Source organism: Tasmannia lanceolata, unplaced genomic scaffold (genome assembly GCF_043159265.1).
Source record: "Tasmannia lanceolata isolate RefF3 unplaced genomic scaffold, GAP_Taslan_0.1 ptg000048l, whole genome shotgun sequence".
NCBI lineage: Eukaryota > Viridiplantae > Streptophyta > Magnoliopsida > Canellales > Winteraceae > Tasmannia > Tasmannia lanceolata.
In genome coordinates, this window is record NW_027518725.1 from 2852636 (window position 1) to 2880000 (window position 27365).

Consider the following 27365-nt stretch of genomic DNA (forward strand, 5'->3'; position numbering starts at 1 on the left):
CGCTGATAAATTCGCCCCATTTTGCCTTAATTAAAAAAATATGATGCACATATTTTTAAAGGGCGCTGATAAATTCGCCCCATTTTCTGGGAACCCATGAAGGATTGGTTATCAAAAATTGAGTTTCTAACATGTTAAGCTTCTGGAGTAATTGGTTGTTTTCGCCATGGTATCAAAGCCGATGCCTAGTAACAGGTCTAAGTCAGGTCTTATCCTGGGTTCAAAACCCAAAAACTCCTTGATCTTTAAAAAAAATCCATGTGTACGGCCAACCCAAAAAAAAGGACCCACACATGATGGGAGTATTGAAATATAAATGATTAAATAGCAACAACTCTAACAACTTAAGCTTTTGGAATAATTGGTTGTTTTCACATACCTCAGACTCGCCCAAATTCACCTCTAAACCAGGCCTTTCATATATTGAAGTAGGTTTGAAAAAAACTCATAGCAAGGGGAGTGTAAGAGGGAGGAATAGAGACTGATACAACTCTTGATTAAAACATTAATGGACCGAGTTCAAGGTTTGGTTGTGTGTGGGTGAAAAAAAAACTTGGAAGAGAGAGAGAGATGGGCTTTACACCAGTAAAAAGGGGGTGAATTTATCAAGGTGCCAATCACAAACTAGGATAATTTCTAGGGGTGCAACTAGGGTTGGGTCGGGTCTGAGGCGATAGCATTCCCTCAACCCTAACCCAAGCCTTGGGTTGAGAATGTTCAATCGTAAGACAACCCACCACTAAGTCTCTGAACCCTAACCCAACCCATTCAACCCGAAATTGGGTTTGGTTGAGCTCGGGTACACCTATAGGGCCAAACAGAAAAATATAATAATAAAAAATAATCCAAAGGAAATCATGAAAATTTAGAAGATGAAGTTTGGGTTGCCAAGGTCCAAACCCTAACACAACCCGAACTTGAATCGGGTTGGCTTTTCCCAACCCGACCTGGGGAAATGCTAGCCCAACCCGAGCCAAAATTGGGTTGAGCCCGACCCAAGTTGCACCATTATAATTAAGTTCTATGGAGTTGATATATTCGCCCCCTTTTCTTACTTGGGACAGCCTCTTCTATTGTATTCACTACTACTCTTTTACACCGAGCTGTCCCAAGTATAAAAAGGGGCGAATATATCATTTCCGTATTTTCCACAAGTGATATTCGCAGGATATTCGGATATTTTCCACAAGTGATATTCGCAAAATTTTCTTCCTTCCTCTGCCACCCTCTCCTATTGTATTTACGACTCCTAATTTACACTACAAGGGGGCGGCGGGCGGGAAAAGTCTAAATATAACATTTTCCTCTCTACAAAACTCGAATCCATTTAAATGACAAATCTACCCCTAATTTCATAACAATAACAATCCGCGTGTCGTCGTCAATATGCTAAAGCCAGGGATATATTTAGTACTTACCTCAATACAACGCCCTTTTCGGCCTTTCCTTTCAACAAACGTGCTCTTATTCGCTTTTTACTCTCTTCTCCGCACAGAAAAACCAAAACCCTAAAAAACGAGAAGAGAGGAGAAGAAAAAACACCAAACCCTAAAAACCCTAAAAAAACTAGAGCTGATAAAAATGGCGGATTCAAGATCAGATCGAGACGGAGACTCTCGTATCCGTCTCTACAACCCTTACCAAGACCTCAACATTCCAATCCCAAACCCTTACAAAATCCCAACCACACCAGAATTCCTCTTCGAAGAAGAATCTCTCCGGCAAAGACGATCCTGGGGAGAAAACCTAACTTTCTACACCGGCACCGGATACCTCGCCGGATCAATCGCCGGTGCCGGAAAAGGCCTCATAGAAGGAGTCAAAGCATCTGAACAGGGCGATACATTGAAACTCCGTGTAAATCGGATCTTAAACGGATCCGGTCACTCGGGCCGGAAGTTTGGAAATCGGGTCGGTGTGATTGGATTGCTATATGCTGGTATGGAGAGTGGGATTATTTATGTTAGAGATAGTGATGATGTTATGAACAGTGTTTTGGCCGGACTAGGGACCGGAGCTCTTTTTAAGGCGGCCTCGGGTCCGAGATCGGCGGCGGTTGCCGGAGCGATTGGCGGTTTGGCTGTTGGAGCGGCGGTTACGGCTAGGCAATTGGTGAAGAGATATTTGCCTATTTAGGGTTTGGTTTTGAATCTTTCTCTCTTTTTGTTGCTTTTTGATGAGATTAGTCTTATGCAGCGTTGAAAGATATATGTTGTTCAAGTTGGGTTTTTTTTTTATCCATATAACTGTAGAATGTGTGGATTCTGAGTATTTATAGGGAAAGATTTGGAATTAGTTGCTTATTTCAGTTATTTGTATCTTGCGGCCGTAATAGTTCACTTTTCATGAATTTGTTGTGGGTTTGTTGTTTTGATTCTGGAAATTTATTGGTTTTTTTTTTTTTTGAATGTTAGAGGATATGTGGATTATTGTTTGTGATTGGAGTCTTTCTTTCTTGTTAATTAAATATGGTTAATCTTTGGACTAGTGATTAGGAGGACATCATCACTTTGATTTTAGAAATTCATCCGTTAGCAGAAGGGCCACAAAATCTATTCTGCCTGATAGGTGTAGGTAGGATATTCAAAGAGATTGTTTATGATTGGAGCGGTGGTTACGGCCGTGCAATTGGTGAAGAGATATGTGCCTATTTAGGGTTTCGTTCTTTTTGGACTTCCTTTTTTTTTTGTTGCTCTTTTATGAGATCATTATATATATATATATATATATATATATATATATATATATATATATATATATATATATATATATATATATATAAGTTGTTTTGTTTTTGTTTTTGGATTAGTATAACTGCAGAATGTGTGGATGCTGAGTATTCATAGGGAAATATGTTGAATTAGTTGCCTATTTAGGGTTTGGTTTTGACTCTCTCTTTTTGTTGCTTTTTTTTTTAGATCATTCTTCTGCAGCGTTGAAAGATACATGCTATTCAAGCTGTTATCTTTTTTCTTTTTTTGATCGTTATAACTGTAGACTGTTTGGATTCTGAGTATTTATAGGGAAAGATGTTGAATTAGTTGATTGTCTGTATTTTGCAGCAGTAATGGTTGACGTTTTATGAATGTGTTTTGGCTTTGTTGTTTTGATTATGAAAGTTTATTGGGTTTTTCTTTTGAATGTTAAGCCCCTGTTCGTTTGAGATTATGACAACCGGTTGTGAGTGCCAAACCTATTATTGGACTCAAAATTATGTTTAAATTTTAGTTCAATAATCAGTTTAGCACTCACATTCGGTTGTCATAATCTTAAACGAACAGGCCCTAAGACTATATGTGGATTATTGTTAGTGATTGGGAGTCTTTCTTTCAAGTTGTTTTCTTTTTTCTGTTCCTTTTTTTATCTGTATAACTGTAGAATGTGTGGATTCTGAGTATTTATAGGGAAAGATGTTGAATTGGTTGATTGTCTGTTTTTGCAGTAGTAATGGTTCACATTTCATGAATTTGTGGTGGGCCTGTGGCTTTGCTGTTTAGATTCTAAAAAATTATTATTATTTCTTTTGAATGTTTAAGTATATGTGGATTATTGTTTGTGATTGGGAGTCTTTCTTTCTTGTTAATCAAGTATGGTTAATCTTTGGAATAGTGGCTTGTGTATACAAGTTTGTTTTTCTTCACCATCCTAATGATTAGAAGGACATCATCACTTTGATTTTAGAAATCTGTCCGTTAGCAGAAGGGCCACAAAATCTATTCTGCCTGATAGGTATAGTTAGGATAGTCTGTTCAAAGAAATTGTTCTGGATTGATAGGGTTCTGGTCTTTTGTAGCTGGAATTTTAAGAGAAGTTTTGATTTATGCTTGTGGAGAAGCTTAAGCCCCCCCTCTACAAGCTTCGGAAATGAGCCTTTTCTTCCTAGGTTGATAAACTAGTTCTGATTCCGCTTAGTGGAATCTTTCTTGATGTGTTGTCCCTCTGGATATTGTTTGTTTCTACCATGGTGCATTTGAATGCCCATGAAAATGCATGTACGTGTAAATTGCATAGCAATGCGTCATTTGTTGCGTATTAATATATAGCTATGTTGTTTCATATTATGGGTGGCTTGTTTGTCTTTGTAAATACCAAAGCTGCATTTGAAAGAAGTGTGGATTTATGCTTGTGGAGAAGCTTAAGGGGGATCCCTACCAGCTTGGGAAATGTGCCTTTTCTTCCCAAGTTGATAAACTGGTTCTCATTAGATTTTTTCTTTTTGCCGTTTAGTGGAATGTTTATTCCTGTGTGTTTTCCTTCTCTGTATTTTTTTTGTATCTGCCATGGTGCATTTGATGCCCATGAATTTGTTGCATATTAATATTTAGTTATGTCGTTTCATATGATGGGTGGTTGTTTCTCTTTGTAAATACCAAAGACGGAACACCTGGTTTGTAGAGACAAACAGTGATGGTGTGAGATTCCAATTTGCCCTTTCGAACAATGATCAGCGGCGAATTACCTGAAAGCATTGCATATTGGGACAATGTGGGCTTCTGAATGCAACATAAGAGAACTTATATTGGGTCTCACTAGATAATTTCTTCTTGTTCTTCTCTCTCTCTCTCTCTCTCTCTCTCTCTCTCTCTCTATATATATATATATATATACATATGAGGAAAGTGAAGCTACACCACCGGTGTAGCTAACTTAGCTACACCGCCAGCTTAAAATACAATGGGCCCACATTGTTTTGGTGATCCAAACCATTCATTTGATTGGCCCTCACATAGATAGGGTGTCCACCAAAAATCAGCTCCATAGGATCATCCTAACCCTTCAAACTATGGAGGCAAAAATGGACAAATTTGTGAAGGTTTTTACACGTTCATTTTTGCCTCCACAAATCGTAGGGTTGGGATGATCCTATGAAGCTGATTTTTGGTGGACACCCTATCTATGTGAGGGCCAATCAAATGAATTCTTTGGATCACCAAAACAATGTGGGCCCATTGTATTTTAAGCCGGCGGTGTAGCTAAGTTAGCTACACCGGTGGTGTAGCTTCACTTTCCTCATATGTATATATATATATATATATATATATATATATATATATATATATATATATATATATATATATATATATATATAGAGAAAACGGTTCCTACACATATGTGTAGATAAGTTATCTACACACTAGCTTAAAATACAGTGGGGGCCACATTATTTGGGTGATCCAAACCATTCATTTTTAAGGCTCTCACATAGGTAGGGTGTCCACAAAAAATCAGATCCATAGGATCATCCTAACCATTCGAACTGTGGAGGCAAAAAATGGATTAATTTGTGAAGGTTTAAAGACATCCATTTTACCTCCACAAATCGTAGGGTTGAGATGATCCTATGGATCTGATTTTTTGTAGACACCCTATCTATGTGAGGGCCTTTAAAATGGACGGCTTGGATCACCCAAACAATGTGGGCCCCCACTGTATTTTAAGCTAATGTGTAGAGAACTCTCTACACATATGTTTAGGAACCGTTTTCTCATATATATATATATATATATATATATATATATATATGAGAAAACGGTTCCTACACATGTGTAGATAAGTTATCTACACACTAGCTTAAAATACATTGGGGGGCACATTATTTGGGTGATCCAAACCATTCATTTTTAAGGCCCTCACATAGATAGGGTGTCCACAAAAAATCAGATCCATAGGATCATCCTAACCATTCGAAGTGTGGAGGCAAAAAATGGACTAATTTGTAAAGGTTTAAAGACATCCATTTTACCTTCACACATCGTAGGGTTGGGGTGATCCTATGGATCTGATTTTTTGTAGACACCATATCTATGTGAGGGCCTTTAAAATGGATGGCTTGGATCACCCAAATAATGTGGGACCCCACTGTATTTTAAGCTAGTGTGTAGAGAACTCTCTACACATATGTGTAGGAACCGTTTTCTCGTTTGTAGATGTGCAACAAGCGGTAGAAAAAGCATTTTCCTATGTGTGTGTGTGAGAGAGAGAGAGAGGGAATAATTCAGGGAAAAAAAATCCAGGGTCAATTATGTTTGCAATTTTCCTTTGAGAGTGGAAATATTTTTTCATCCACCATAAACGCCGAATTTTCCATTAAAAAAAACGAATAAAAATCTTCTGAAGCGACAAAGCGGTTTTCGAGTTTTCAACCACCTACTCCGGATTTTAGAAAACTTTGGGCAGCAGCCGCAGAAATAAAAACAAGACCGACACAAAATGACAAAAATGCCCATAAATAAAACTGATAAGGACGGCAATGCCACTCGATATTGAGGCAAAGGCCTATATTCCATGATGGGCTTTCAAGTTTCAACACCCAAGCCCAACTTCAGTTTAAATTTTTTATAAAAGTTAGTTCCATACTTTATATTGATTATTAGAAGATGAGGAATGCTTAAGTGAGATCGCATTTTAATAAAACAAGGCGCACGAATTATGGCACGGTGGGTCCTGCCTTTGATTGATCTGAACCGTTCATCTGATGGGCCTTGCTTTGGATAATCCATGATACAAAAATCACGCCAATCATGTAATCCCAGCATCTAAAAATGTGTAGCTTTAATCATTGAATGTGGAACTGGCTTATGCGGATTTTCCATTCCGGAGAATGAAAAAAATCCAAAAGATTCAGTTTGGCTTCGGGAGACTTCAGAAGATTCTCATTATCCTGTTTCCGCCCAATTTTTAGAAAAACAATGAGAAGCCTTGAAGAACAGGCCTATAGTTTTTGACCCGTCCATCTTCATCAAGAAAAATTACAAATTATTTGATACTGCAATGGGATGATTAACTTGATTTTTGGGCCGTAGCCAATCCAAAAGCCCAAAACAAGGCTTACTTTGTGCTTCTTGCCAAATGGGCCTTTCTACATAATTCCTTTACCCAAACCCACAACTTGTCTTTTCATTTTCTCTAACAATCAATTAATGACACTATAATCATCGAATGACTACTGGAAAATGGAAATAAATAAAAAAGGGAAGTGATAAATTCACCCCCTTCTACGATGAAATCACCCCTATTTTTTAAAATGGACTATACAGCCCACACCATAGGACGATCCAAACTGTCCATTTGATGATGGGCTAAAACATAAATAAGTTGTGCCCTAAAAATCATTACCATAAGATGATTCTAACCCTCCGATCTAAGGAGGGACTCACATTATCTTCTATAGATAATCCTCCGGTTGGGGTCAGGGGCATCCTATTGAAATGATTTTTGGGCACAACCTATTTACATTGTGGCCCATCAAGTGGACGGTTTGGATCATCCTACAGGTCCATTTTTAAAAATATTGGGTGAATTCATCATTGCAGGGGGTGGATTTATCACCGCCCCAAAATACAAAAATTGAGGCCTTTCTCGTAAATTCCTTATAAATACCGGTATCATTTAATAATACATTCACAGGAACGAAGTTGCTTGCAGGCTTGCAGGCCGATCAGTTGACAAATTGTTTCCTCGGAAAATAAAAACAAAATCTTTCGTATCTCACATAAAAAAGCGTTAAAATCTGCCCACATTTCACGTGAAACAGGGGGCGCATAATCTTAAAGAGGGAGTTAAAAAATCATCTCCATTAAACACAAAAAACGTAACAAATCTCTCTCTCTCTCTCTCTCTAAACAGGAACCGATCTTCTTCTTCTTCTTTAGTCAATCTCTAGGGTTTTTTTATCCTTCTCTCTTCTTCTTGAATCGATCTCTAGGGTTAGGGTTTTTTCCGTTCTCGTTGAGCTTCCATGGCGAAAGGCGGCCGGCATTCTCGAATCATCCCAAGCAGGAGATCTTCCTCTATGACTCTCATTTTAACGATGCTCCTCACGCTCTCTCTCGTTCTTCTTATGCTCCTCGCACTCGGAATTCTCTCTCTCCCTCTCAACACAGCCAACGATTCTCCAAAGGCAGTCGATCTAAATGCTGTTTTGAAGGCGAGTACTGATAGGTATGTGAATTCGAATCTGATGTGTTTTAGGAGGTTCTTTTATAAATTTAGAGATTGATCTGTTAATCTGCGCGTTGGAATTTTTGTTTTTTGTAGAGGCGTTGAGTTAGGGCCGAGAGGAGAACAGTGGACGGAAATTATTTCGTGGGAGCCGAGAGCGTTTATCTATCACAATTTCCTGGTGCGTTTTGTTTTTTTTTTTTTTTTGGTATTTTCTTTCAAGCAGTTTGGATGCGTGGATTTTATAATCCAGGATTTTAAAATCCTAGATTTTATTAGCTAAAACTTGGATTTTATAAGCTGAAACCTGGATTTTATAAGCTCAAACCTGAATTTTATAAGGTAAAACCTGGATTTTGTAAGGTAAAACCTGGGCACTCCTAAAAATGTAGAATCATGGTTTTACCTTACAAAATCCAGGTTTTAGCTTTAATATCTAGGTTTTAGCTTGTAAAATCCAGGATTTTACAATCCAGGGTTATAAAATCATTGTATCCAAACAGCCTCTTTATGCTCTGCCCAAATGAGGTTCTATAATATAGATTCTTGATGGATTGTTCCTCTTTATTCAATATCTGATTGATCTGCTGCTATGTGTGAGGCTTTTTTTTTTTTTTTTTTTTTTTTTTTTTTTTAATTTGTTGTGGTTTTATGAAAATCTTTGTTGAATTTGAGTTGGATGTCTTTATCATGGTTGCGTGTTTGAATTCTGGAAAGATATGAGCTTCTGATTGCTGTAATCAAGTTGCAGAAAGGACTATGGCTGTGTAGATCTAGGATGGTTGGAAGTTTAGATATTAACTGAAAATCATTAACAGATGAGGCAGAATGTGGAAGAAAAGGACAGAAGAGATGCGGGAGAATTGTCATCCGTTGTGATTAGGGTAATATCCAAAAGAACAGATTGGGAATTTTGTGTGCTTACTAAATAATGCTTGTATAGAAACCCTTAAATTGAATAATAAGACAGTCAATGGGATTTGCTTTCCAAGTTGTCTGATAATGGGAGAGAATTGTCACCCTTTGTGATTAGGGTAACATTCCAAAAGAACAGAACTGGAAATTTGTGTGCTTACTAAAGAATGCTTGTATATAAACCCTTAAATTGAATAACATAACAGCCAATAGGATTTGCTTTCCAAGTTGTATAATATATGTAATGAGCTAGGTAACTTGGGGTTGCTTGGAATCTCAACCTGACATTGATAAACTATAGCATATAGGCCGTTTTTTGGTGTGTGTGTAAATATGGGTCCACTTCACCCAATAAAAGTCCTTCATTGTTGATTCTCTTCATAACATCTGATTGGGCGAATATCAGCCCCCTATATGTGATTGGCATTTTGTGGTTCTAAAAGTTTCCCGTTGATAGGCAATACCTCCAATAAACATGATGGCTGCTTGCGAGGACATTAGAAAGTTGTTGCAGTTATTTCCTCAGTTCATTTTACTTTGATTGGTTTAATAAATTCTTATTTCCATCCTTTTGGTTACAGTAGTTAGTGCAAGTGTTGGGATTCAACTGGATGATATAATTTGTAGACTATTAACATGCCTGCGACATTTCAATCTGTTTAAAGTGTATCTCTTCTGTTTCTCAAGTTGCTGATTGTTTATTTGAGCAGAGATTGAGTTCTGTCAGAGATTGGAAGGTACTGATTTTGGTTTGTTCTTGAGCAGTCAAAGGATGAATGTGAGTATCTTATTGAACTTGCCAAGCCGCACATGGAAAAGTCAACTGTTGTTGATAGTGCGACTGGTCGGAGTAAAGACAGCAGGTTTGCATTTCCCACCTCTCTATTATTGCAGTTCAAATCGAGTGTAGAAAATGTATTGCTTTTCATTGAAAATATATTAACATAAGCTTCTGTTGTGAAGGGTACGCACAAGCTCAGGAATGTTTCTCAAGAGAGGACGCGATAAGATCATCAGGGACATTGAGAAAAGGATAGCAGATTTCACCTTTTTACCTGTAGGTATGCGGATGGGGTAGTACCCATATTGAATCATCATTTTCCTTCTTTCATTTTTTTGAAAGGCAACATGAAAAAATTAGATTGGTGGAACTATTGAAGCTTCGGTTATTGGTGGCCAAACCATTTCGTTTCTTTTTAGTTTTTAGTTGTGGGATGAATGTGGCATTGGTTTATGGTTTTGAAGACAATGAAAACTACCCAATATAGCATGTGGAGAATGGATTCTGGTGTTGTTTTTATATACAATGAGAAGCTTAATGGATAAGCTTTTGATGTTTGTGCTGCAGATGTACAGTTTTGTTCTTCACTTGGATGATAACTTCTCGAAAGGGGTTGTTTCAGATGCATGTGACTGAAACTGTTGTAAATTGTGTAAAATGCTGTCATGACACTGGCAGCCATTAACCATCGCACGTTGAGTCTGAAACTGTTTTCACCTAAGATAGAAGAAGTGAAAGTTTTGGCTGGGAGCTTTGGAGGGTAACAGATGTCAACAATTTGTCAGATAGACTTTCAACATACTAGTAGTACCTGCGACTTTGTTGTGAATTCTACCACGAGATTTTATTGAGGGAAGGTTGTGCGCCAAAACTTCTAAACTGGAAGGGACAAAGATAGTTTAAAGGTCCCAAGCGGGGGCCTTCCCAGGTATGGGACCTGGTGGGACCCAGCCAGGTAGGGGCATGTTTAAAGGGCTTAATCTAACACGTTCCATCAGCTCTGGGGCTTTTGGCGTATTGGTGAGGTACATAACATTTGGTATAAGAGCAGCCACTACGTCACGTGTTCTGAGTCATGAAAGGGGCAACCCGTGGAGAGTACTACAGCTTTATACTTGGCTCCATTACATCAGAACGTAAGCCTTTGTAGTATTCATGGTGTTGTTGCCACATCGTATGCCAGTTGCCCTTGAGAGGGAAACCTGGGAGAATCAAAACGTATACAACTTAAGTTCAACTGATATTGAAGCTTCAACCTACTGTTGTATTAGAATGAACAACTAAAAACACATCCTTTAAATTCTGACTCTGAATCCTTCAATCCCATTTGTCTCAAACAATGTTCGTTTCAGTCTAAGAACAAGTGTTATGGAGCATATGCACATCAAATCTACAGGCTTCTATCTATGAATACTCTGCTCAATGGATTCTTTTTCATTTTATTGGTGGAAATATTTTTCGACATTCATTTTACTATTACCATGCTTGAAAGCTCATATGATTTTTGCTGTGTTTCCTTAATTTGACATGCATCAACACAGGGCTATACCATAGAGTTCCAACCTATGCTTTAATTCACTCACCTTAATGATAGTTACAGTTTCTTTCAAGTTTAACTTTTATTCACAATTTTCAACTGGGTACCTTCATCGTGCACATTGTCTTTTATTCTTCTTTCTAAGTAAATTGCTTCTAAAGCCAGTGCTGCAATTTACAGAGCACGGGGAGGGGCTTCAGATTCTCCACTATGAAGTTGGACAGAAATACGAGCCTCACTTTGATTACTTCGTTGATGAATTCAATACTAAGAATGGGGGTCAGCGGATAGCTACTGTTCTTATGTACCTGTATGAATTATACTCCCTCCATGTATTTTTTTTGACAGTGCCTCTCAGCTTCTACATCATACACATGTCACAAATATCATTCTTGGGAATTTCTCGGCAAAGGAAAATCTCAGGATATATATTTTTTTTCGAGTTTTTATTTGGAAAAAATGATAAAAATAAAATTATTTAAAAATATATAAAAATATAAATTTAGCGAAAAATATAAAATCAAAATATCGCGATATTTTATTGATAAAAATGAAAATATCGCTATCTTTTTAAAATCTTGGGATTATTTCAGGATGTTGTCGTTTTATCAAAATGTCGTGATAAAACGCGATATTTTGAAACTATCGGAGATATTTGTGACATAGCATCATACAGAGTCCCTCTCTGATTCTTCCTCTCTTACATTCTATTGATGCAGCTCTGATGTGGAAGAAGGCGGTGAGACAGTGTTTCCCTCTGCCAAAGTAAATAGTAGCTCTGTTCTGGGCTGGAATGAGTTATCTGAATGTGCAAAAAAGGGCATTTCTGTCAAACCAAGAATGGGGGATGCACTGCTTTTCTGGAGCATGAGGCCTGATGCCTCTTTAGATCCATTGAGTTTGCATGGTCTGTTATTTCTTCATCATCTAACCAATAATAGCTCCAAATTCAGGTCTTTGATCATTATTAATTTTGTGAGTTGTTCTCTCTTTTCTGATTTCCTTCCAGGTGGTTGCCCTGTGATTAGTGGGAATAAATGGTCATCTACGAAGTGGCTTCATGTCAATGAGTACAAAGTTTAATTTACTACCATTGAGGTATTTACTTTAAAACCACAAGAAGTTTATTTTGAAAATCTGAAGTGCTTATTTTACACTACTCCCAGTTAAACACCTGTTACTTTTACATAATGGGAATAGTGTAAAATAAGCCCCATTTTCACTTTTATTTCCTGCAGCACCATTTTCTTTGCCTTCATGGTCATGAAATTTCCTTTTCTACTTCAGGCTTACCAGGGTATAAAGATGACTGCTCATGTTGGTTATTATAGTGTGAAAACCTTCTTATTATAGCATTTCAACCAGAGCGATGCAGTCCAAATCAACTGCGCGGTGTATTCTTTATCTCTTTCGGGGGCCTTCATACCTTCAATTTTGAAAAACTATATCTGCTAACTAGTATCAATTTGGGGCGTCCACTCTTCTTCTAAAAGAATAAAAACTGGGTTTTTGAAAACCCATTGCCGGGATCTTAGCGGTTCCCAGCGGTACTGTGATACAGAATGAATAACATAGATTTGATGGGGGTGGTGGAAGTAACATACAGATGAAATGTAATTCATGCATTCCTTTCGTTGTAGTTTCTCTCTTCCCTAGGATTACTCTTTGTTGTGCTGACAATGGAAATTGCATTTAAATCATTGTGTGGTTAACTGTCTAGGTGGAGTACCAGATATTATGCAAGAGTGCTGTCTGTTTTGTACTTGTTTATTTCAGGCACCCCTATCAAGTGCTTTACACAGAAACAACATGGATTCAATTTACATTTATCCTTGAACTGCCTCTAGGGTTAGATTGCTGAACTGAAAATTTTATCTAAATAGGAGTTTTTATATGGTGTATGCACTATAGTTATTGGAAACTTCCTAGTTGGATGGGAAGCTCGCTTCCCCGGAAGCCCTCTTCAAAAGCTATGTTCTTCTCTCTTCTCAAATTTAGGGGAAGCCAGATGCTTCCTATGCGTTTCTTCTTAATTGACGCTTCATATTTAGGTGATCATTTCTTCCCTAAAGAATATTTTCTCGTGCATTTAAAATTTGAAAACTCATCTTAAGTTTCAAATGGAAATTATGTGGATCTTTGTCCAAAAACTTTAAAATTTAATCTATACGAATAAAACATAAAACATGTGAAACTGTAAATTCTTAAAACTTGTAATTCTAATCAGCCATGAAGTCTTCTTTTCTACTTGTAATCCTTACCTATACTAACCCTTCCTAATCTACGACAATCATACATTTTTTATGTACTTAGTTCAGTTTAATTGAGACTTCTCACATGCTTCATGTTGATTTTTAATGATGCTTCTCATGCATTTTCTCTTTTACTTCTCTTCACATATTTTCTCCTTTCTAGACTCTTCGCTTCCGGCATCGCTTTTCGCGCTCGCTCCCACTCCAACAGCTATGGTCTGCACGCAAGTCTTCGTATTTTAAAAAGAATACAGTGGGGACTATATTGTTTGCACACCCGAACTAGTCATTTGTTGGGCGCAATATAAAATTTCTCCATAGTATCCCTCAAACACCATTTTGTCAGTATGTTTTTACAGTTTGTTGGATAAGAGCATGGCATAAGAGCTACTCTTTCCTTAAAAAAATCACTTATCCGGCATGTTTGGCAACTATGAAAAAAATATTTCATGGAGTATTTGTTTACCTAGTGCAAGACAGAGGCAAGGGAGTGATGGATTTGAGGGCGTGGTGAGCGAGGACAGCATGAGTTGGGGCTGGAAAAAATAAGAAAAAAAATTCCTATTTAAAACATGATTTTTCTTTATTTTCCAAACCCCTCTTCTCACTCACCGCCTTAAGTCTCTCTCTCTCTCTCACCACCTCTCTATTCCTCTTTCACAAGTACTTTTGCAATGAGATTAAGGAGCTAATGCAGATCTCTCTCCAACCATAACTCACATTTATCGGAGGCAAACTGTACGACTGACGTAGGGCATTTTACTCAAGATAACAGGCAGTAACAGGTAGTATTACAAGTGGAGGATCTTCCCTAAGTAGAGAGAGTAGCGAGCAGATGTGATAGATTGGCCTTACCAATATGAGGTCGATAGATTTTCCTTATATCATATTTCGATTTTTATCTGATGTAGATCTGCTTTTTATTAGTTTTGAGTCCAGTCTGCATAGGTTTCTCACAAAACAGTGCTTCTCTCTTTTAAGTATTAATAAAAATTTCGGGTCCGTCGTAGTGCAAAATTCCGGGTTAAAAAAACAAAAGGGGCCGTTTGGAAACACGGATTTTAGAATCTTAGATTTCCTCAAAATCGTAGTTAGGAGACGAGAGAAGAAGGAGACCGACTGCTTCACTTCTCTTTAGAATCTTAGATTTTAAGTAAGAAATCCGGGTTTTACAAATCTCTCCCATATCCCGAGACTTCTAAAACCTGGTATCATGAGATGTTTTCTGCTCTCTTGCTGACGTAAAGAAGGGCGAGGAAATAGAAAACAACGGCTGGTCTCCTTCTCTCGTCTCCCATCTACGACTTGGAGGAAATCCAAGATTCTAAAATCCGCGTATCCAAACGGCTCCTAAGAGTTTCACTATAGATTTACAACTGGGAACTTTAGGCATCCTTGGATACTAATAAAACTTATTTTATTACAATCTTATTTGCATATAGTCTTACCTGCGTGAAATCTAATGAGATTTTATATGGTGTGTGGCTGTGCGTGCTTGAAGTCCAGTATTTTTCAAAAAGTGCAGTGGGGACACTTTTAGGACCCTAGCCGTTCATTTGTTGAGCCAAAACGTAAATAGGTTGTACTCTGAAAATCATTTCCATAGGATTATCCTAATTCTCTTATCTGTGGAGGGACTGCACATTATGGAAGCCCCAGAGCTCCCTTGATAATGACCAAGTTAAGAAGGGAAATAGCAACAATTTGACAATTTTAGCCGTTTAATTAGTGGAGTTGCATGCCTTTCCAGAGCTCCCTTGGCAGCCTATGTTGATCGGGTGCCTTGAAAGGGTACATTTCACTATGGAAAGGCACCCGAGGGTCCATGAGATGATACCAAATTGGGATTTCCATAGCCTTCTTCACCTTCTCTAGAGATTTCCTAATTCTTTTTTATTCCATTTTCCTTCTTTTATCTCCGGCTGTCTATTTTTCGCGGAAACAAAAACCAGTATCTCACAGGCTTACCAAATCCAAGACTATTTCGCGGAAAAATAGACTATTTCGGTCTATTTTTCTGGACAAGTTTGGAACAAAAGAGTTTTCAGAATTTTGTATTTTTCAGGAAAAAAAGTAACTTGAACCTCCACTAGTTCAACATCTTTATTCACATGGAGCATTGATTTATAATGATATTCCTCTAAATAAGCCATAAACCATATAATTTCCCTCTAAATCATGGAAATAAAAAATCCTTAGAAAAAATTTTCCACGATAAATTTTTTCCTGCAATCCAAACAAGGGCCTAAATGACCCACTTTTCATATGTTATTTGTCAAGAGGGAAACTTGACTTTAGGGTTGTTTGGGTCTAGAGAAAAATGTCATGGATTTTTCCATAGAAATAATATTCTGTGGAAAAACTTCCAGGGTCTAGTAGGTTTGATATTTTCTTTGAGAATAGGAAAATTCTTCAAGTTTAAAACAGAATTTCTATAAAAAAAATGTATTTAGGGCCTGTTTGGAATGTAGGATTTTTTTAGAAAATAAAAACTTTTCCAAAATTTCTTGCTTTTCCATTGTTTGGTCACACAAAAAGAAAGTAACTCCTACCAATGCAGTTGGAACTCTTATCTAGAGAGACCTTCCATTTAAAAAGATATACTATAAATTAGGGAAACATAATTTTTTATTGAGAAAACGGTTCCTACACATATGTGTAGAGAGTTCTCTACACACTAGCTTAAAATACAGTGGGGGCCCACATTGTTTGGGTGATCCAAGCCATCCATTTTAAAGGCTCTCACATAGATAGGGTGTCTACAAAAAATCAGATCCATAGGATCATCCCAACCCTACGATTTGTGGAGGTAAAATGGATGTCTTTAAACCTTCACAAATTAGTTCATTTTTTGCCTCCAAAGTTCGAATGGTTAGGATGATCCTATGGATCTGATTTTTTGTGGACACCCTATCTATGAGAGGGCCTTAAAAATGAATGGTTTGGATCACCCAAATAATGTGGCCCCCACTGTATTTTAAGCTAGTGTGTAGATAACTTATCTACATGTGTGTAGGAACCGTTTTCTCTTTTTTATTAGGAAAAAAAAATTCTGCCGACAATTCTTTCCCGCAATCCAAAAACAAGGACGAAAAACAATAAAGATATATTACCTCGTGGGCAAGTCCACAAAGGCTTCTTCGTGGCTGCTTCTGATTAAAATTATTAGGGATCTTTTGGAGATTAGGTGAAGAAATATTTTGGCTTTGGTCGCAGTAATCAATTGCTGAGAAAAAGAAACTAATTTTTGACTTTGTGTTCCTTTCTAGAAGTCTTGGCCCACTTCTGTCCCCTTTACTTGACTGGATTCATAAGCTGGGCTCTGCTTGGATTCCAGGAATTTTCTGGGACAGTTTGGAAAGGAAAAATATTACTATAAGTTCTTACCTCTTTTACACAAAAAAAACTATTTGAACTAAACCAATTAATTTTTTACTTAGAGGGCCTTCAATTTATGGTAGTATCCCCTTAAATTAACCGTAATCATACCATTTCCTAGGGGTAAAACCCAGGTCGGGTTGGGTCGAGTTGAGGCCATCCCGAACCCGACCCGAGTAACCATATAGTAATAGTAATCTCGTATGAGACACTTACCAATCCTAAAACTGCATATAACTTAGCAAATAAAGTCCAAATAGCATAATCTTCGGCTCTTTAGATAGGTAATCGAAAAACCTTTCTAAAAACACCAAAATCAAGCCAAATAGACAAGTTTTGACGTCCCAAAAAAATACCACAAATAAATGACGAAAATAAGAAATAAAAAATAAAAGATTTGATCAACGCCATGTGTTCTGGATCATTACTGACCCAGGGAGCGTAGAGCGGCAACACCAAGATGGAGATCAACACAAGAATCGACTAAAATAATCTCCTGGGGGCTTGAAAACCCATGCCACGATTTCGAGAAAAACTCCAATATAACACGTGAAAACCCACGTGAAAGAAACTTTATTCAATCTATCTTTCTTTCCTCATGCCACTGCATAATATAGAGAGTTAAAATCTAAGAATAGCAACCATAAATACTTGCCTACCAATTATTCTTCATCTTCTATTTAAAGCAACAAAAATAAAAGGAAGAAATATCTCTAAGATAATCCTGAAATAGTAATCTCATCCGTAGAAAGGTGTTGATCTTCATCTTGGTGTTGCTATTCTTAAATTATTCTCTATCTTCTATTTAAAGCAACAAAAATAAAAGAAAGAAATATGTCCTAAATTAGTAATCCCGTAATAGTCATTTACCATATCCTAAAACTGCCTATAACTTAGCTAAAACAAGTCTAAATCGCATAATCTTGGGCTCTTTAGATAGGTAATCGAAAAAACTTTCTAAAAATACTAAAATCAAGCTAAATGGACAAGTTTTGATGCAAAAAAAATAAAAAAATTACTATAAATAAAATGACGAAAAATAGAAAAATAAAAGTAAAAGATTTGATCAATTCTATGTGTTCTGCATCATTCAGTCCCGCTTGAAAAAAAACTCGACGTCGAGTTTAGGCCAGTGTCTTCCAAATCTGATTTTCGGCGTTGCACCAACCTTCCAAATCTGAGAGTGCCTTTGAGAGCTATTTTCATGGTGATATGCTTCATGTAAGGGATTATTATCAAAAAAGAAAAAAAAGAAGCTTCATACTAGGTATCAATAAAAGACGAAAAAGGAATTGACTAATGGAAGGTTTGTGCAACGCCGAAAATCGGATTTGGAGTACAAAGGCATTAAACTCAAGGTCGAGTTTTCTTCAAGCGGGGCTGAATGACGTAGAACGTACGGCGTTGATCGAATCTTTTGTTTTTTATTTTCTATTTTCGTCATTTTATTTTTAGTATTTTTTTGGGGCGTCAAAACTTGTCTATTTAGCTTGATTTTGGTGTTTTTAGAAAGGTTTTTCGATTACCTATCTAAAGAGCCCAAGATTATGCGATTTGGGCTTGACTTGGGTAAGTTATAGGCGTTTTACGGATTTAATATAGTTATATTACGGGATTACTATTTTAGGAAAGTTTTAGTCATGTTTCTACTTGGAAATGATATCTGCGCGCCAAGTGTTTCAATAGACATGCGCTCCACTTGTTTGCCATGTAGTATTTAAAGGGTTTAAAAAGCATTTTGAGAACCGTAATATCCTCTGAAATCCCTTTAAATACTACACGACAAACAATTGTTTGAGAAAAACTGTATACTGGTTGAGAAGAAGATAAAAAGATGCTTCAAGGCGCATAAACGCTCTCCTTAAGACGATATTCGCCCCCACCAGTAGTGTGCAAAGGGGACCACAAACTCGCCTCCAAGATACAATGAAGCCCGGTTCCAAACCGATTGCTTGACGACGTTTTGCACTGAACAGAATCAAGCCCTGAATCACCTTTGAATTTTGCAAGTATTTGAGACACAAGTGTTTGTTTCTGCAGAAAACAGAACACTTGAACAAAAACAGTAAAACATAAACTTTGTAGGGGATTAGAGAGAGAGAGAGAGAGAGAGAGAGAGAGAGAGAGAGAGAATTGTGCTCGAAATAACAATTTTGGGTATATCAAAGTAGAAATCCGAACTCTGTATAGAATGAGTATTTTCTACTGTTTTTGTAGAGCTTCTGGTGGCTTTTCCCATTGGAAAACACCCTTTCTGGACATCCTTGCAGCGGGTTTGAATTCTGACCGTTAGATCGCGTCTCTACGGTTCAGATCAATCCTGGAGTGACCGTTGGCTTATGTAAAAACCCTTCCAACTCCGTAACCGCTAGATCTCCCATCTACGGTGCAGATTGCACCCTTTAGGAACTTGACCGTTGTGTAGAAGAGACACAATCCAATGGTCATCATCAACTAGCTGTTATACCACGATCCGACGGTTCAGATTGCACCCGCTCACGCACTATCCATTGGAGCCCCTAGGCCTCCTGGGCCAACCGTTGGGCCCGAACTCAGGCCCAACTAGACCGAACCATTCGGTCTACCCACTTGACCGATCTAAGACGATCTTGATCCAACGGCCCGGATCAAAATCGGGAAAAATGAAAGGCTCCAATCGCTCCTCGCTCCTCAAAAAGTGAGCTTCTCTTGGATCAAATATCAAGGATGGGATGATAAGTATGTGTTCATAAGGCCTTTTTATCATATAATTTCTCAAAATTGCATAGGGAAATGATTTTAGCATAAGGCCTTCAGTTTTTAAAGGGGAAGATGATAAATGCGCCCCCTCTCCGGATAAATGCGCCCACTTTTAACGGAAAACATTAGATTTTCCGTACCTGCTTTTGTTTTCCTTTCAAATGGGCGCATTTATCTGAAGAGGGGGCCCATCTTTAAAGGGCTGTCAAAAGGTTATTTACCGTTCCCCAAAAGCTTTGACAATACCAGTTAAACACAAAACCACAAGAAGCTTTCGTGACTTATCAAAGGAGTGGAGTGCTAAAATCATTTCCCTTTTGCATATGGTAAGAACTGTTTATTGATAGTTATTTTTGGTTGGTGGCCTATCTATGATGAGTCACAAATTAGCAACCCTGATAAATCCCAATAAATATACGGTGTATGATGATTCATTCCATTCAAACAGACCTCAATAATAGAGACGTGAAGTTGATATTTACTTTTCTTCTTCATGAAGAGTGAACTTTGTCTCATTGCAATGGCTCCATCAGCTGCGGGCATTTAGATTTGTAGCACAGAAGAAGAAAAAAGTGTGCAACAGGCCATTGCTCCAAGATAAGGTACACTGTACACACGCTTCTCTTCCCTCCTTGAATGTAATAGCTCTTTATTTCTCTGTTTTTCCCACAATATCTGTGTACGCTTGGATTTGTTGCATAGAAGGAAAAAAAAAGTGTATACAGACCCAATTGTGTTTTTTTTATCCATTGGAAAAAACAATGGAAACTGTTCTAACGGGAGCTGCTGGTTCAACTATTGTGGAAATGGGGAAGTGTTTATTTCTTCCTCTTAAGCGCCAATTTGATTATGTTTTTCATTATAAGCGCATAGTCGAGAATTTTAAGAACAAAGTTGAAACATTGGGTGACCTGAAAAACCATCTGGAAATGCTGGTAGCTACAGCACGTATGAGAGGAGAACTGGTCATGGTTAGAGTGGAGCTGTGGCTCGGACGCGCCACTTACTTTGAAGGCAATGCAAGGACTTTGTTTGACCAACTAAATCAAACGTCTGAGGACGGATGTTTTAAGGAATGGCAGTCCCGCTACAGAATAGGTAAAGATGTAACAAGGAAGATAGTTGTTGTTGATCAGCTCATTAATGATGGAAAATTTTCTCCAAAAATTATAGAGGGAAATTTTTCTACAGTATCATACATTGTACCTCCTCCAAGTATGGAATTGTTACCTGCTGCAGATTTTATAGCTTTTCCATCTACTGAATCAGCTATGGAGGAAATCATGAAAGCATTACTTGATGAGAATATCAGCATGGTCGGGGTATACGGAATGGGAGGCATTGGGAAGACGACTCTTGTGAAACAATTAGGCAAACGAGTGAAAAGAGACAAGCTTTTTCATGAGGTTGTGATGGTGACAGTGTCCCGAAACTTAGAATTAGAAAAACTCCAAGGCGAGCTAGCAGAGAAATTAGGCTTGGCACTCCAAGAGCAGAGCATATCTGTTAGAGCAAGTAGGTTATCAGAGAGAGTGAAACAAGAAAAGACGTTTCTCATGATCTTGGACGATTTGTGGGAACGAGTAGAGTTAGACAAAGTAGGGATTCCTTATGGAAAAGATCACAAGGGTCTCAAAATCTTACTAACATCACGAAGTGCAAATGTATGTCGTGCCATGGAGAGCCAAGCAGTGATCAAAGTGGAAGTCTTATCTCATGAAGATTCATGGATGTTGTTTAGAGAGAAAGCGGGAGATGTTGATTATACTGATTTACAAAATGTGGCGAGGCAGGTTGCCAAAGAATGTGGGGGTTTGCCCATAGCAATTGTAACTGTTGGAAGGGCACTAAGGGATCAGGACCAACTTGTTTGGAATGATGCATTACTACAACTAAAAAGGTCTATTCCAACTCATATTGAAGGCATGCATGAGAGGGTGTTCCCATCCCTCAAATTGAGTTATGATAGTTTGCCAGGGCGGGAAATCAAGTTGTTCTTCTTGTTTTGTTGTATATTTCCAGAAAACCATAACGTCAGTGTGAAGTTATTGATAAGATATGCATTTGGAGATATTTTCCTTGATGATTCTGCCACTTTGGAAGAAATAAGGTATAGGGTGAATAACTTAGTCCGAACACTTAAAGCTTCTTGCCTGTTGTCAAATGGTGATAAAGGAAGATGGGTAAAGATTCATGATGTTATTAGAGATGTGGGTATTTCGATTGCATCGACTGATGTCCACGGGTTTCTAGTAAAGGCTGGTATGGGGGAGACAGAGTGGCCAACAGCTAAGAGGTTGGAAGAATGTTCTAGGATATCATTCATGAGTAGTGATATTAATTGGCTCCCCGATCGGCCAAATTGCCCACGACTCAGTACATTATTAATGCAAAACAATTGGTATTTGAAAGAAATACCAGTCCACTTCTTTCATTCGATGCAAAATCTTCATGTTTTGGATCTAAGCAACACCCATATCTCATCACTTCCACCATCACTGGTATTTCTAAGGAGCCTTCAGACTTTGTGTTTAGACATGTGTATTCATTTAACGGATGTATCTTTGGTCGGGAAATTGCAAAATCTCAGAGTACTTAGTCTAAGGTCATCTGGCATCCGTGAGTTTCGATTAGATCTGAGTAGGCTAAAACTCCTTGATTTGTCGAATACTATATATCTTAAAAAGGTACACGAACATTTCGTGACCCCATTTTACTTGGAGGAGTTATACATGGTAAATAGCTTTAGTGGGTGGGAATTTGGTGCCCTGAGAATCATCCGTCATTATTCTATACGTCGTCTATATATTCACATAGACAATGTGGAATTTCTGTCCCGAGAATTTCTCGTCCCAGGAAAAATAGGGGCAAAACTAAAAGAGTTTCGCATAACTGTGGGAAGTCCTGCTTACTTTGATAAGACTTATCAAACAAACATGCAAATCACAACATCAAAGCCCATTTCTACGTGGGTTAAAGAGTTGATTCAAAGAACCGAGAATCTATCGTTGTTTAGTTGTCACCTTGATCACATGTGGAACCTAAGGGGAATTGTCGGCGACTCGCTTCTAATCTTCGAGAACCTACGGAAGCTGAGAGTTGCGATTTGCCTTGGTTTTGAGGATCTATTCTCAGTGACTCTTGCTGCTCAAGGTCTCCGACAATTAGAAATACTCGAAATAGTTAATTGTCATGGAATGAAGCAGATAGTTGCATTGGCAGAAGGAAAGGAGCAAGTGATGGATAAGAAGGGCTTGCTCCCTAAGTTGAGGTCTCTATCAATAGAAAATGTGCCCTATTTGACAAGTTTCTGCCAAGATGGAGTGCTTCTGGATTGCCCATCGTTGCTAAGCATCACTGTAAAACTTTGTCCGAGGCTGAAGAGACTTCCTTTGGGGCTTCAAAGTGCACCCAAACTAGAAACAATAGAAGGAGAAAAGGCATGGTTTCAAGGGCTAGAATGGGAAGATGTTGGCGTTGTCTCACGCCTACAAATCCTTTATAAAGAGCGCAAGAGGTAAAATAATGTATACTTTTCTTCATTCCGTCCTCTGATGTGTTTCTTCATGTTTGGTTTCTAATCCAGAAAAAGTCTTTATTTTCAGCACCCAGTTGCACAATCCAAGCAAAGCTTCAACTAGTTCGGCTGGATATCTTTAAGGCAAGTGTTGATTCCCTGGTTTGTTGATTCAGCTACATTAGAGCAAATCGGGCTGCACTAGATGAATGTTTCTGATCTCTCCTCATACCATTTGATTGGAGATTTAGTTCCTTGTTAAGTAGATGCTTTCACCACTATTTGTTTTATCAATTGATTCTAGCAATTTGAATTGCCTGCAAGTTGGGATTTCAAAACCTGATTTGGTTCAATGAATTGGTGTTGGTCATACCTCTATTTATTTCTCAACATCGTCCATTTATGATAGGCACCGCAGGTGACTGATCTCAACCATTGTCTACATGGCATGACTTCAGTAACTTTTACTACAAGTTGATGGTTAGTTGAATTTAGTTTCTACTGCCTTTTTTCCCTTGTAGAGGTTTATAATTAATTTTTCTGCACTTCTTTTTTTATTTGAACAATACATAAGGCTAATGCTTGTGTTATTTGCAGATTGAAGACTCTCTTTTCAGCTTACATGTAATGGTTGTGATCGGGTTATAAGAAAGACTAGGGAGGAAATGGCTTTCATGATGGCAATGCTTCCTAATTTATAAAATGAAGATTCAAATGGTAGATGTTTCATCTTCTACTCAATTAGGAGACTGCAGTGGATGAAAGATGTGGTCGTGCTTTGTGTATATGTGTGCCTGAACATGTGTCTCTATGAGTAAAATGTGTGATTAAATGCAACTTGTGTTTGTGTGTAACATGATTGATCAAATGCTCTTCATTGTGTTTGGAATAATGCAAGCGTTCTTTTGGCTGTCGGATCAAATTTGAAGGTTGGATTTATATCTTTCTTCTTCTTTCTTCTTTTTTCTTTTTTATTGGCAGAGGAGGGAGAGGGTGATACTTGAGAGGGTTGAAGTGGAGAGGGTGTAAGAAATCTTCATAACAGTGAAAAATTATGCTACTACAAATTGTTATTTTTCTCTCTGTTTTTTTCCTTTTTATTCACCATACATTTACAACTGTGAACTTTAGGCATCCTTGGTTACCAATAAAACTTATTTTCTTATAATCTCATATGCATAGTCTTATCTGCATATAATCTTAAATGCAAATAATTAACGGTAATAAATAATTTCATACCAGTCTTAGTTAATGGATTCCAAAGTGGATTTAATGTCAATTTACAAATAAGATTGACTTGAAATAATGTTTTTTACAAGAGGAATGCTAAAGTGAAGGGTAAACATTTTTGTGGTACCCAAAGGAGGCTAAATGCAGGAAACAAAGACAAGCTAAGGACAACGAAATCCACTGCGGTTGAGCTCAATTATTTCTTCGATTGTTGGGTGAGAGCTCAATTTTTTGGCTAATTGAGTAGAGGATGAGAAGTGGCTAAAAACAAGTAAAATGAGGAATCCGAATCTAAACTATCATATTTTGGATATAGTTTTTTTGTTTCCTTGTTTTTCAGGCTTTTCTAAGCTAAAATTCCAGGGGAAAAAATCATGGTAGCCAAACGTGCCTGAATGATAACTTATTTCACCCACAATCCATAATTCATGTACTTGGTAGATCTAGTCAGATTGCAAATTAACAACACCTACAATCCAATTATACTGGAGAACCAAATCTCTCTCTCTCTCTCTCTCTCTCTCTCTCTCTCTCACACACACACACACACACACGTCTAGTTTTGATTCCATTCAACAAGATTATTCCATTTTGAGCCACGGAATTGACTAGAAAGTCTCTGAATAATATGCATTGAATAATGAACAACCCAGTAACATGGGTAACATGGGGAATAGAGTAAAAGACAGATTTTTAAATTTGTTTGATCTTTGATGCATGGAACACAAGACAAAAAGCCAAGAAAGCAAAAGACAGCAAAAGCAGCTAGAAAATGGAAAACCAAAATTGCCAAATGATGAACAATAATCTATTGAATAAGATGGTGGACAGCAATAGTCAACATGTGGGGAAGAAAATGTCCCATTAAAAAAAGTCGATATAGTTTTTTAAAGGGAAAGTATACCAGCACAACCATGTTTAAATAATTGCACTCACCCATCTTGTCTTTTATTATTTAAAGAGCTTTCAAATTTATGACAGTTCCCAAAAAGCTCTCCCAAGGCACTTAGAAAAGAAAAGCTGAGTTTGTGCAGTTATAAAAACATGGTTGTGCTGATATCATTTCCTTTTTTAAATTGCTTGAAGCTGGATCTGGACTGTCCATCTGGCAGAGCCCCATAGTAGACTGAAACTCGAAGCCCCACAAATTTGAGCTGGCCAAATTACTTGGCATCAATATTCATGAAGAGAGAACTTTGCCTTCTTTCCATGGCTCAATCAAACTATGAACAGTTTGATTTGGTGCACAGAAAGAAAAAAAAAAGTGTGCAAGAGGCAGTTGCTCGAAGATAAGGTACACACCCTTCTCTTCTCTCTAGCTTTTGATTTTGTTATTTTTTCCGTCATGTGTGAACACTTGGATTGAGTACATTTTTCGAAGATAAGGTACAGACCCTTCTCCTTCTCCTTCTTGCTGCTGCTGCTGTTGTTGTTGCATCCAATCGCATTTATCTGTTGGAAAACACAATGGAAGCTGTCCTAACAGGAGCTGCTGGTTCAACTATTGTGGAAATGGGGAAGTGTTTATTTCTTCCTCTTAAGCGCCAATTTGATTATGTTTTTCATTATAAGCGCATAGTCGAGAATTTTAAGAACAAAGTTGAAACATTGGGTGACCTGAAAAACCATGTGGAAATGCTGGTAGCTACAGCACGTATGAGAGGAGAACTGGTCATTGAGAATTTTAACAACAAATTTGAAACATTAGATGCCAAGAAAAACCAAGTGGAAAGGCAGGTATCAATAGTGCATATGAGAGGAGAAGTGATCATCAGTGAAGTACACTGGTAGCTACTAAACGTATACAACTTTGAAGTGGATGCGAGGAAATTCTTTTTGCATTTTTTTTTATGAGTAAGCTGGGGTTTGGCGGGGACCCCTACCGGCAAGGAAATTCTTGAACCACGATAATCAAATATATGAGGTCAGGAGATGTTTTAAGAAATGGCAGTCCCGCTACAAGATAGGTAGAGATATAACAAGGAAGATAGCTGTTGCTGATCAGCTCATTTTAGATGGAAAATTTTCTACTGTATCATACATTGTACCTCCTCCAAGCATGGAATTGTTACCTGCTGCAGATTTTGTAGCTTTTGCATCTACTAAATCAGCTACGGAGGAGGTAATGAAAGCATTACATGATGAGAATATCAACATGATCCGGGTATACGGAATGGGAGGCGTTGGTAAGACGACCCTTGTGAAAGAAGTAGGCACACAAGTGAAAAGAGACAAGCTTTTTCATGAGGTTGTAATGGTGACAGTGTCCCGAAACTTTGAATTAAAAGAACTCCAAAACGAGATAGTAGAGAAATTAGGCTTGGTATTCCAAGAACAGAGCATATCTGTTAGAGCAAGTAGGTTATCAAAGAGAGTGAAACAAGAAAAGACACTCCTCATGATCTTGGATGATTTGTGGGAACGAGTAGAGCTTGACCAAGTAGCGATTCCCTTTGGAAAAGACCATAGGGGTCTTAAAATCTTATTAACATCAGGAAGCGAAAATGTATGTCGTGTGATGGAGAGCCAAGTAGTAATAAAATTGGAAGTCTTATCTGATGAAGATTCGTGGGCATTGTTTATAGAGAAAGCATCTGTTTCTGAATTGCCAATTCTAGTGAGGGAGGTTGGCAGAGAATGTGGGGGTTTGCCCATAGCAATTGTAACTGTTGGAAGGGCACTAAGGGATCAACACATACTTGTTTGGAAAGATGCATTACAACAACTAAAAAGTTCTACTCCAACTCTTATTGACGTTATGTATCAGAAGGTGTTCCCATCGCTCAGACTGAGTTATAATAATTTACCAGGTGAGAAAATCAAGTTGTGCTTCTTGTTTGTGATCTTGCACCATTTGATTGGGAGATTTGCCCTTTGTTTAGTAGATACTTTTACCCATGTTTGCCATTAAAAAAAAACAAATAAATAAATAAATACTTTCACTGGTGGGCATATGAATATATAGAGTGCAGGTACAAGGTGGAACCTAGATGCTTCTGAGTATTCATTCAAAACTGGTTGATGGTTCTCAAGCTAAACGTCGCTGATTTAGCTTTAGGTGGTCATGACCAAGAA

General features: G+C 37.8%; 4 protein-coding genes across 6 annotated transcripts in view; all 4 read left to right on the top strand.

Moving 5' to 3' along the window:
- The first annotated feature begins 1436 nt into the window (after positions 1 to 1436).
- On the top strand, positions 1437 to 2308 carry LOC143864206 (mitochondrial import inner membrane translocase subunit TIM23-2-like). Its single transcript, XM_077375092.1, has one exon. It carries the CDS (start codon positions 1582 to 1584, stop codon positions 2134 to 2136), a length of 555 nt encoding a protein of 184 aa, XP_077231207.1. The 5' UTR covers positions 1437 to 1581; the 3' UTR covers positions 2137 to 2308.
- A 5132-nt stretch (positions 2309 to 7440) lies between these two features.
- Positions 7441 to 13745, top strand: LOC143864237 (putative prolyl 4-hydroxylase 3). Of its 2 annotated transcripts, none has more exons than XM_077375136.1 (8): positions 7441 to 7941; positions 8038 to 8122; positions 9622 to 9719; positions 9820 to 9917; positions 11355 to 11484; positions 11894 to 12081; positions 12184 to 12272; positions 13590 to 13745. In XM_077375136.1, exons 1-7 carry the CDS (start codon positions 7739 to 7741, stop codon positions 12255 to 12257), a joined length of 876 nt encoding a protein of 291 aa, XP_077231251.1. In that variant the 5' UTR covers positions 7441 to 7738; the 3' UTR covers positions 12258 to 12272; positions 13590 to 13745. The 2 variants fall into 2 exon arrangements, with proteins under 2 accessions (XP_077231251.1, XP_077231250.1); XM_077375135.1 differs by lacking the exon at positions 13590 to 13745 and adding an exon at positions 12462 to 12936 and having other exon boundaries at positions 7443 to 7941.
- A 6406-nt stretch (positions 13746 to 20151) lies between these two features.
- LOC143864317 (disease resistance protein At4g27190-like) lies at positions 20152 to 24141 on the top strand. 2 transcript variants are annotated; one of them, XM_077375227.1, is made up of 4 exons: positions 20152 to 23060; positions 23149 to 23204; positions 23470 to 23540; positions 23658 to 24141. In XM_077375227.1, the coding sequence occupies exons 1-2, from the start codon at positions 20305 to 20307 to the stop codon at positions 23201 to 23203; spliced, it is 2811 nt and encodes a 936-aa protein (XP_077231342.1). In that variant the 5' UTR covers positions 20152 to 20304; the 3' UTR covers position 23204; positions 23470 to 23540; positions 23658 to 24141. The 2 variants fall into 2 exon arrangements, with proteins under 2 accessions (XP_077231342.1, XP_077231343.1); XM_077375228.1 differs by having other exon boundaries at positions 23479 to 23540.
- Positions 24142 to 25757: 1616 nt separating this feature from the next.
- Positions 25758 to 27365, top strand: part of LOC143864453 (disease resistance protein At4g27190-like) — a 2415-nt gene continuing 807 nt past the window's right edge. The window contains exons 1-2 of the mRNA XM_077375380.1: positions 25758 to 26077; positions 26220 to 27100. Of these exons, the coding sequence (XP_077231495.1) occupies positions 25758 to 26077; positions 26220 to 27100 (1201 nt within the window). The remainder of the gene's footprint in view (positions 26078 to 26219; positions 27101 to 27365) is intronic.

What these genes read in the sequence shown, in the direction of transcription:
- LOC143864206 (XM_077375092.1), top strand. Translation starts at nt 1,582, where the DNA reads ATGGCGGATTCAAGATCAGATCGAGACGGAGACTCTCGTATCCGTCTC.
- LOC143864237 (XM_077375136.1), top strand. Translation starts at nt 7,739, where the DNA reads ATGGCGAAAGGCGGCCGGCATTCTCGAATCATCCCAAGCAGGAGATCT. An exon ending in TTGAAGGCGAGTACTGATAG is followed by an intron (nt 7,942 to 8,037) that starts GTATGTGAATTC and finishes TGTTTTTTGTAG; the next exon opens with AGGCGTTGAGTTAGGGCCGA. An exon ending in GCTACTGTTCTTATGTACCT is followed by an intron (nt 11,485 to 11,893) that starts GTATGAATTATA and finishes CTATTGATGCAG; the next exon opens with CTCTGATGTGGAAGAAGGCG.
- LOC143864317 (XM_077375227.1), top strand. Translation starts at nt 20,305, where the DNA reads ATGGAAACTGTTCTAACGGGAGCTGCTGGTTCAACTATTGTGGAAATG. An exon ending in CTTTATAAAGAGCGCAAGAG is followed by an intron (nt 23,061 to 23,148) that starts GTAAAATAATGT and finishes CTTTATTTTCAG; the next exon opens with CACCCAGTTGCACAATCCAA.